The 10,000-nt window shown below is 46.8% G+C and overlaps 1 protein-coding gene across 11 annotated transcripts in view; it reads right to left on the reverse strand.

Annotated features, from left to right (window-relative positions):
- Positions 1 to 10,000, reverse strand: part of cntrl (centriolin) — a 17,151-nt gene that overhangs the window by 2,648 nt on the left and 4,503 nt on the right. For 6 of the 11 annotated variants that reach the window (XM_069723886.1, XM_069723885.1, XM_069723889.1 and 3 more), the window contains 17 exons: positions 8,384 to 8,585; positions 8,188 to 8,247; positions 7,769 to 8,116; positions 7,530 to 7,674; positions 7,201 to 7,403; positions 6,948 to 7,072; positions 5,135 to 5,264; positions 4,957 to 5,024; positions 4,743 to 4,883; positions 4,449 to 4,512; positions 2,705 to 2,794; positions 2,258 to 2,375; positions 1,740 to 1,978; positions 1,580 to 1,665; positions 1,320 to 1,435; positions 738 to 811; positions 581 to 661 (listed from right to left, as the gene is read on the reverse strand). In XM_069723886.1, coding sequence (XP_069579987.1) covers positions 581 to 661; positions 738 to 811; positions 1,320 to 1,435; positions 1,580 to 1,665; positions 1,740 to 1,978; positions 2,258 to 2,375; positions 2,705 to 2,794; positions 4,449 to 4,512; positions 4,743 to 4,883; positions 4,957 to 5,024; positions 5,135 to 5,264; positions 6,948 to 7,072; positions 7,201 to 7,403; positions 7,530 to 7,674; positions 7,769 to 8,116; positions 8,188 to 8,247; positions 8,384 to 8,585 — 2,290 coding nt within the window. The remainder of the gene's footprint in view (positions 1 to 580; positions 662 to 737; positions 812 to 1,319; positions 1,436 to 1,579; positions 1,666 to 1,739; positions 1,979 to 2,257; positions 2,376 to 2,704; positions 2,795 to 4,448; positions 4,513 to 4,742; positions 4,884 to 4,956; positions 5,025 to 5,134; positions 5,265 to 6,947; positions 7,073 to 7,200; positions 7,404 to 7,529; positions 7,675 to 7,768; positions 8,117 to 8,187; positions 8,248 to 8,383; positions 8,586 to 10,000) is intronic. The other 5 variants (XM_069723890.1, XM_069723893.1, XM_069723888.1 and 2 more) reach the window with 5 other exon arrangements.

Here is a 10,000-nt window from a genome sequence, read left to right on the forward strand (position 1 = left end):
TGTGTGTGTGTGTGTGTGTGTGTTGCACCTGTTTGTGTTGAATGTGTGTGTGTGTGTGTGTTGCACCTGTTTGTGTTGAATGTGTGTGTGTGTGTGTGTGTTGCACCTGTTTGTGTTGAATGTGTGTGTGTGTGTGTGTGTTGCACCTGTTTGTGTTGAATGTGTGTGTGTGTGTGTGTGTGTTGCACCTGTTTGTGTTGAATGTGTGTGTGTGTGTGTGTGTTGCACCTGTTTGTGTTGAATGTGTGTGTGTGTGTGTGTGTGTTGCACCTGTTTGTGTTGAATGTGTGTGTGTGTGTGTGTGTTGCACCTGTTTGTGTTGAATGTGTGTGTGTGTGTGTGTGTGTGTTGCACCTGTTTGTGTTGAATGTGTGTGTGTGTGTGTGTGTGTGTTGCACCTGTTTGTGTTGAATGTGTGTGTGTGTGTGTGTGTGTGTTGCACCTGTTTGTGTTGAATGTGTGTGTGTGTGTGTGTGTGTGTTGCACCTGTTTGTGTTGAATGTGTGTGTGTGTGTGTGTGTGTGTGTGTTGCACCTGTTTGTGTTGAATGTGTGTGTGTGTGTGTGTGTGTGTGTTGCACCTGTTTGTGTTGAATGTGTGTGTCCAGCTCCTTCAGTCGTTCTGCTCTCTGCTGCTGCTGCTGACTCGACTCATTCAGCTCCTGCAGATGAACACCGGTCACAAAAAGCACATCTATCACGCATGTCATGAAGAGTATTGATTGTTTCCATGGTTACCTGGTCCAGACACTGCAGCTGCTTCTTCCTCACCTCCACCTGCTCGCTGAGCACAGACAGCAGCTCCGAGCTCTCTGGAACAAACAGCATCATGGTCACACTGCAGTCTGTGTATATATATATATACACACACACACACACACACACATATATACTGTATATATATATACACATATATACTGTATATATAGATATATATATCTATATATACACAGTATATACTATATACATATATATATATACACTGTATATATATATATATATACTATGACCTAAGAATATAATATATATGTATTTAATAGTCATTTCATTGTATGTTACAATATTATATTATTATCTGTATTAATTTGTTATTTTATAACTTTATTGAATAAGATATAAATTTACAAAGAATGTAGAAAAGTGCTCATTATTTATTACAGAGGTGGAAATGTGGAAATAATAGGACAGTAGAATAACAAATAAGAAAAGTAAAAAATAAAAACAAAAAATAAAAATGGAAATGGAAAAATGATTTTGGTGTTCAGAATATGTGACTGAATGTTATTATTTATATGTATTTAATACTCAGTGATGTCATACCGTTGAGCTGCTGCTGACAGGCTGCCGTGTCTTTGACAACTTCCTGGTTCAGGAGGTGGGCGTGGCTTTGCTCTTCCTTCTGTTTAGCGAGCTCCACCTGAACCACAGACAGACACCTGGAACACACACACACACACACACACACACACACACACACACACACACACCTTCATATGTAGGACACAGTGTGCTTGTTGGAGACACACACTCATAATGTGTGTGTGTGTGTGTGTGTGTGTGTGTGTGTGTGTGTTGTGTACCGGTCTGCGTGCCTCCGTCGGGCCTCCAGCTGTTTACACTGCTCCTGCAGGCTGCTCCTCTCCTCCCTGCTCCTGCTTAGCTCCTCCTGCACCAGAGAATGTTTCATTTTGCTGAACTTTTTTTTCTGGAACCTTCATGAGTTTGAAGAGTTTGACCGACCTGCAGTTCATCTCTCTGCTGCTCAGAGTCTCTGAGACACGACTCCGCCTCTCTTCTGTGGGACTCCGCCTCTCTTCTGTGGGACTCCGCCTCCTGCTGCAGTACAGACAGCTCCTCCCTCGTCTTCTCCATCTCGTCCCTCTTCTCGTGGAGCTGGTGGAGAGTTTGGGTGTGTTTAATTTTCACCCCGTCCAGCGCCTGCTGCTCCGCCAGCAGCTCCTGGAGGACGACTTTCAGCTCTGGACACAAACACACGTGTCGATCAGACGTTTCCATTAAATAACTCATCATGAATCATGCTTTGATTAAAAGTCCAAGTGAAAACTGAGAGTTTTGATCAGGAGTCTCCGGTAGTGACGAAGCTCCCAACAGTCTGCAGCTCTGATCAGCTTCACGGACAGTTTCAGCAGTTTTCAAAATAAAAGCTATAAAAGTCTCAGCAGCACACAAACAGTCAGAGTGGAGCTACGCAGACAAACTGTTTAAAACTACAAAATAAAGACACTCAGAGGAGCTACCTGCTCTGAGAGCGCTGACTTCACCCTGCAGAGAGACGACTTTCAGCTCCTCCTCTCTCACACCAGAGACCGCCGACCTCCTGTCACTCAACAGCACCTCCTGCTGCAGCAACAGGCCCTGCACACACACGCACACACAAAAACACACACACACACACACACACACACACACACACACACACACACACACACACACACACACACACACACACACACACACACACACACACACACACACACAAACAAAAACACACACACACACACACACACAGTGATCAGTGCTGTTTTGTCTGATTACCCATGATGCACTGCAGACAGGAGCTGCTCACAGCAGACTGAGACTCAGGGGACTTCTGAGCTGATTTCTCTGCCTGAAGGAGACGCAAGCCACGCCCACAGCAGGAGCACCTGCTCAGGTGGAGCGTTCACGTGTCTCCTCTTCCTCACCTGCACCGTGCTGTGCAGTTGCTGCTCCTCCTGTCTGACCTCCTCCACCCTGTTCACAGCTGCTTGATGCTCCTCCCTCCTCCTCCGCTCCTGCAGGAGGACACACACACAAACAGCTGTCTCTACTCTGTTGTCAGATAGCTCATCTTCATCAACCCTTCAGTCTCCTCTTCTTCTTCAGTTCACCCAACAGTCTGTCAGACAGCGCCTCCTCCTGGTCAGAAGGGTCTGCCTCCTCCACCAAACACTGCTCCACCTGTCATCGGCCTTCACCTCCTTCACTTCATCATCATCATCATCGTAGCGAGCTCATGCCTTTATAAAACACCTCCTCTGCCCTCATCTCTGTGATTTCCACCCCCACCCCCACAGAAGAAGTGAACTCTGGGTAAACTCCTCTGGTCCTGTTCATCACCCTTTCACCTCATACAGACAAACGCTTCCTGTCTCAACGGACGATGTCCACACCTTGTTGGGGCTATAAAAACTCACTTAGAAGACCATAACCTGAAAGATACTTCCTTAATCCCTTGTTGTCACAAACCCTCCCAGACCAGATGACCCCAGAAGGACCACGTCGCCCCCTTTTGGTCAGATTTGCCAAAAACTCAGGCTATAAGAACAAATTATGAACTTGGATTCATAATTTCATAAACTAATATCCTGTCTGATGTTATATTATTATACTAACAGTGATGTTTATCAAAAGTTATGTTACTAAAATTTTAGAGGTGACCATGGTTCAACCCCAGATCTCTGCCTCAGGATGACCTCATCATTTAAAATGTGATCTGTGATAATAATATATCTCATAATACGTTGGTGAAATGAAATGAGGGACTTATTTTATACATAGTTTGAATCAAATCGTGTTAAATGCGGTCCCTCGCAACACCTCCTCCAGACCCCTCCTCCAGACCCCTCCTCCTGACCCCTCCTCCTCCTCTGATCCATCCTGAGTTAAAAGAGAGACCCCAAACTGAGAATCAGATTCACTTTCCATCAATGATTCGCTTCAGATTCGGTAAAGATTCGTTATTTTAAGTTTCATTAAGTTTTGATTCAGTCATTTTTATATTTACCGCAACTCCTCTGATCAAGTACTGAATTCAACCCTTGTGGACGAGCTGCCCTGCCAGTAGTCTTGTGAAGGCTCCAGACCGGGCCGGTCCTCAGGTGACCCAACGGGACCACGAGACCAGCGTTCACCAGCCAAAACCGGACCGAGGGAAGTTGAGAACGGGAGGAAACCCCGTTGGTCGACCTCCATCACCGGACATCTAAGACTCATCTGGATCTCTTTTCAGACCGTGATCTTCCATCTCACAGTAACGTGGCTCATTTATTCACGGTGGCAAATTCTAATTTAGCATCAGGTTTAAATTTAATTTATTCAGTTCCGTCTCTTTTAGCCGGTAATAATCCCTCTTTCACTTCACTGTCAGTAATCAGGAGTAATTCTGTGTTCTCATTCATATAAACACATCTGTCATTTAATCATTTCTTGTGAGAAGTTATATAATAAATCTTTTTAATTAGACCCACCTGTGTCACCGTTTTCTGTCTGAATAGATCAAAGAATTTGAGTTCACCAGAATTCATTACTTCAGATTATGATTGACTGATTTCATATTGATGTTGACTTAATATTGGACTGGAGCCGCTTCTAATAACGAGTGAAAGTTTAATCCTCACAAAGTAAATTAGCATAACGCTACATCATGACGTGAAGTTGTGACGTTACCTCACAGCTGAGAGAGTCCAGATGTCTGTGAACCTCCTGACAGTCAGACAGCACCTCACAGAGTCTACACACACACACACACACACACACACACACACACACACACACACACACACACACACACACACACACACACACACACACACACACACACACACACACACAAAGATGAAAAATGTGCCAGTACATTTCCAAACACTGACGCACGCCACTGATTGTGAAGGAGCTGGAAGCCCTCTTTTATTGTGAAGGAGCTGGAAGCCCTCTTTTATTGTGAAGGTTCTGTGTGTGTACCTCTCTGTAGCGTTGTGTATTTCGGTGCTGAGTTGTTGGAGCTCCTGCTGTCTGCTCCTCAGCACCTCTTCCACCTCCCCGAGACTCTGCTCCTCGTCCTGCCTCCTCCTCCTCAGCTTCTTCACCTCCTCCTCCACCTCCCTGCAGATCACATCTACCATGATGATGATGATGATGATGATGAGTTGATGCTGATGTCAGAGGCTGTGTTTACCTGACTTGCTGCATGACCTCCAGCAGACAGGTGGCGCCGTTCTTTGTCTCCTGCTGAGATTCACTGACCTGAAACACACCACACGCATGGAGCAGTGTGTGTGTGTGTGTGTGTGTGTGTGTGTGTGTGTGTGTGTGTGTGTGTGTGTGTGTGTGTGTGTGTGTGTGTGTGTGTGTACCTTCTCTCTGCTGGTGTGTATACATCTCTGAACCTCCATCAGAAGTCTGTCAGCCTGTCGCAGCTCGTCTCGTCTCCTCAGCAGAGTTTTCTCTACACACTCTACCTGGTCACACACCTGCATCACAGTCCTGCACACAGATTAATACACACTGAGTGTTGATCCACAGGTGTGTTTACATGGTTTTAAGGAAGTATTGAAGGGAAACACTGACCACTGACCTCCTACTGTGTGTGTGTTACCTGTGTTGTCTGAATGTGTGTGTGTGTGTGTGTGTGTGTTTGTGTGTGTGTGTGTGTGTGTGTGTTACCTGTGTTGTCTGAGTGTGTGTGTGTGTGTGTGTGTGTGTGTGTGTGTGTGTGTGTGTGTGTGTGTGTGTGTGTGTGTGTGTGCCTGAGTGTGTGTGTGTGTGTGTGTGTGTGTGTGTGTGTGTGTGTGTGTGTTACCTGTGTTGCCTGAGTGTGTGTGTGTGTGTGTGTGTGTTGTCTGTGTTGTGTGTGTGTGTGTGTGTGTGTGTGTGTGTTACCTGTGTGTGTGTGTGTGTGTGTGTGTGTGTGTGTGTGTGTGTGTGTGTGTGTGTGTGTGTGTGTGTGTGTGTGTGTGTGTGTGTGTGTGTGTGTGTGTGTGTGTGTGTGTGTGTGTGTGTGTGTGTGTGTGTGTGTGTGTGTGTGTGTGTGTGTGTGTGTGTGTGTGTGTGTGTGTGTGTGTGTGTGTGTGTGTGTGTGTGTGTGTGTGTGTGTGTGTGTGTGTGTGTGTGTGTGTGTGTGTGTTCTGAGTGTGTGTGTGTGTGTGTGTGTGTGTGTGTGTGTGTGTGTGTGTGTGTTGTGTGTGTGTGTGTGTGTGTGTGTGTGTGTGTGTGTGTGTGTGTGTGTGTGTGTGTGTGTGTGTGTGTGTGTGTGTGTGTGTGTGTGTGTGTGTGTGTTACCTGTGTTGTCTGTGTGTGTGTGTGTGTGTGTGTGTACCTGAGTGTGTGTGTGTGTGTGTGTGTGTGTGTGTGTGTGTGTGTGTGTGTGTGTGTGTGTGTGTGTGTGTGTGTGTGTGTGTGTGTGTGTGTGTGTGTGTGTGTGTGTGTTGAGTGTGTGTGTGTGTGTGTTACCTGAGTGTGTGTGTGTGTGTGTGTGTGTGTGTGTGTGTGTGTGTGTGTGTGTGTGTGTGTGTGTGTGTGTGTGTGTGTGTGTGTGTGTGTGTGTGTGTGTGTGTGTGTGTGTTACCTGTGTTGTCTGAGTGTGTGTGTGTGTGTGTGTGTGTGTGTGTGTGTGTGTGTGTGTGTGTGTGTGTGTGTGTGTGTGTGTGTGTGTGTGTGTGTGTGTGTGTGTGTGTGTGTGTGTGTGTGTGTGTGTGTGTGTGTGTGTGTGTGTGTGTGTGTGTGTGTGTGTGTGCCTGAGTGTGTGTGTGTGTGTGTGTGTGTGTGTGTGTGTGTGTGTGTGTGTGTGTGTGTGTGTGTACCTGTGTGTGTCTGAGTGTGTGTGTGTGTGTGTGTGTGTGTGTGTGTGTGTGTGTGTGTGTGTGTGTGTGTGTGTGTGTGTGTGTGTGTGTGTGTGTGTGTGTGTGTGTGTGTGTGTGTGTGTGTGTGTGTGTGTGTGTGTGTGTGTGTGTGTGTGTGTGTGTGTGTGTGTGTGTGTGTGTGTGTGTGTGTGTGTGTGTGTGTGTGTGTGTGTGTGTGTGTGTGTGTGTGTGTGTGTGTGTGTGTGTGTGTGTGTGTGTGTGTGTGTGTGTGTGTGTGTGTGTGTGTGTGTGTGTGTGTGTGTGTGTGTGTGTGTGTTACCTGTGTTGTCTGAGTGTGTGTGTGTGTGTGTGTGTGTGTGTGTGTTACCTGTGTTGCCTGAGTGTGTGTCGCAGCTGTTTAGTTTTTAGTCGGAGTTTCTTCTTCTCTTCCTTCAGTCTCTCTGCTTCTTTGTGCACACACTCACACACACACACACACTCACATCTGCCTTCCTGCTGACACACACACACAAACATGTTATAGATCACATTGATTGGTGGAGGATCAGGCATCACATCAGCTGACTGGTTGAACACATGTGGGCTGAGCAGAACACATGTGGGTGGGGCTACAGACGGACCTGGTCTCTGTGCTCCGGGATATTGCAGCGCAGTGCAGCGCCTCCTGCTGGAGGACTGTGAGTGACGGCTGCAGGTGAACCACAGAGCAGCCAGGTGGGTCCAACCAGGAGGGGGGGAGGAGGAGGAGGAGGAGAAGGAGGAGGAGGAGTCTCTCCTCTGGAGCTCCAGTCAGCATCGAGGTCTCCTCCGCTGTCCCTCCACCCTGCAGGAGACAGTCCTCATCAGTCTGAGTCCCTCTGACAGCTGCTGTGTTTCTCTCTGTGTGTGTGTGTGTGTGTGTGTGTGTGTGTGTGTGTGTGTGTGTGTGTGTGTGTGTGTGTGTGCGTACCTGCGTGGCTGTGTTTCCGGGGCATGTAGACCCAGTAAGCTCCTCCTGCAGGCGGTCGGTCCTGCTGCTGCCCCCTGTCTGGAGAACTGAGGTACTGCAGCCCCACTCCAGAGTCCTGCGTCCCCTGAGAGCCCAGACTGGCAGCCTGACACACACACAGGTTTACTCCCATCATGCATCTGGACATTTTAACATCTACAATGGAAAACAACTGATGTGTGTGTGTGTGTGTGTCTCACACTGAGTCCAGGAGGAACTAACCACCATCGTCCTCCATCTGCAGCCCTGATCCCAGTCCTGGTTCTGGTCCGGTCCAGCTTCTGTCTCAGCCTGAGTGTGTGTCTCTGAGCTTTAGACAACTCGGCCCTCAGCTCCTCCACGGTGTGTTCATCCTGCAGACAGTGTGTGTGTGTTTGTGTGTGTCTGTCTGTGTGAGTGTCTGTGAGTGTCTGTGTGTGTCTCTGATGTCTCACGTGTCCACAGTTCGTCTCCAGTCCGTCTCCATCAGAAATGTCCCTGCTGAGCTGCCGTAGTTTCCCGTTGAGTTGTTGGAGACTCGTCTGCTGAACGTCGCTGTGAGAACGCAGCTGCACAGGAAACAGTGATGATGAGTCAGAGGTCAGAGGTCAGAGGTCAGATGATGAAGAGGAGGTGTGACCTGCTGCAGCAGCGTGTCTCTCTCCTGCAGCTGCAGGTGCTGCTGCTCCACCTGCGCCTCCTGCAGGACACACACACCACATCACACTGTTCACAATGGACAGTAAAACTGAATATGTTTTGATGAAAATCTTTTTCATTTGAAAACGTCTTAAAAACATGAGAAGCTCAGTTGAGAATGAGCAGCTGGTTCTGACCAGGTTATGCTGGATCAGTCGGTTCCTGCTCTGAGATCTCTGCAGTTTGTCTCGGATTCTCTGCAGCTCCTCCTTCAGCATCCAACTGGTCTCCACCTGGTCCTGGTCCTGGTCCTGATGCTGGTCCTGGTCCTGATGCTGGTCCTGGGTCAGCCAGGCCTCCAGCTGGGTCCGCTGGATGGTCCTGTATAGCTGCTCCACACTGGAGAGGCAGGAGACACTCAGGACATCAGTGTGTCTATAAACTGTTTATAATAAACAGTCTGTCTATAAAACAGTCGACGAGGATGGGATTCAAACCCTCGTGTGCAGAGAACAATGGATGAGCAGTCCATCGCCTTAACCACTCGGCCAAAACATGTGAAACATGACTAAAGTGTAATTGTGTAACAACAAGTGAAATTACTTCATCGACAACTGCTCAAATCAGGCAACACAACTTGTTTTACTTCAGAGTTGTGTAAAAGAAAAGAACAGTCCTCTGTAACAGGACACAATACAGTCAGCTGCTGACATTGATCAGTAATTGTCCATAGGTCACGTAACGTAAGGTGGTCCACGTCTTGACGTCACGTCACGCTGATGTACGCGCCTTCTACAGTAAATCACCTCGGACCAAAGCTCGTGCAACAATAAAACAAAACATAGTTTAGGTTGACCTCCGCAAAATAGTTATTTAAAAAAAAAAAAAATCAGAAATGAGTTTTAATTCAGCCAAACAAACAAACGGCTGACCTCACCTCACCCCACGACTGTAAAAACCTTTCAGTTTAATACTAAACTGATGCGGAGTAAACACCAAATTTCGGAGTAACCGTGAATGTAGTAATATATTAATATATAACTGTTAATATAAAACTAAAATAAACCATTTTAGAGGCTTTTTCGTTCATTCAAATTTGCGCTTCTTCGACAACAGTTAGCTCAAACTTCACACATTTAGCCTCGTTTCTCCGTCTACTAAATGAAGAGATCACAGAATCAATGTCCCACATTTAAACATTAATATCTTCCGATTATACTTTTCTTGGATAATTTTTACCGCAATAACTACTTTATGATGTTCATACACCACTAACGAGCGTTATGAAGGGACGAAGATATAAGTTAGCATTTTTTACATTCAGTCATTGATTGAAACGTACTTTTATCCCGAGTGATAATAATATAGATGGAGACACAAAACCTTTGTCCAGCGGCTGATATTAACATCCAGGTGAATCAACGGTGATGATGATGACAACACAATCTCGTCCCGAGGCGAAACTCTACCCGTCATGGAGGGATTTGCATAACCTACGTCACAACCAATCAAACAGCAGAGCGCCGAGGCGGTGATTCCTGATTGGCTCTTTTGCCCCCTGTTCGGAACTGGGGGTAGGACTTCATGTTAGGACTTCGTTAGGACTCGTTTAGTGGCCAGTTGCACACAGAGCGACCTCCAAACTCTCTTCAGTTCATCTTTTGAACCAAGTGAATGTTTGTGTCTTCAATATGTTCTTCAGATCATCTCTAAGACAACAGAGACAGTCTGAGTTCTGCAGGATGAAATATGACAGTCAGTGGAGAACCTCTCTCACGCTGAGCCAGCGCTCTAACATCTGAGATAATCCCCCT

This window comes from Brachyistius frenatus, unplaced genomic scaffold, assembly GCF_029030835.1.
Source record: "Brachyistius frenatus isolate BFR_SWC_R1_liver_20210118 unplaced genomic scaffold, ASM2903083v1 Contig_349, whole genome shotgun sequence".
NCBI lineage: Eukaryota > Metazoa > Chordata > Actinopteri > Embiotocidae > Brachyistius > Brachyistius frenatus.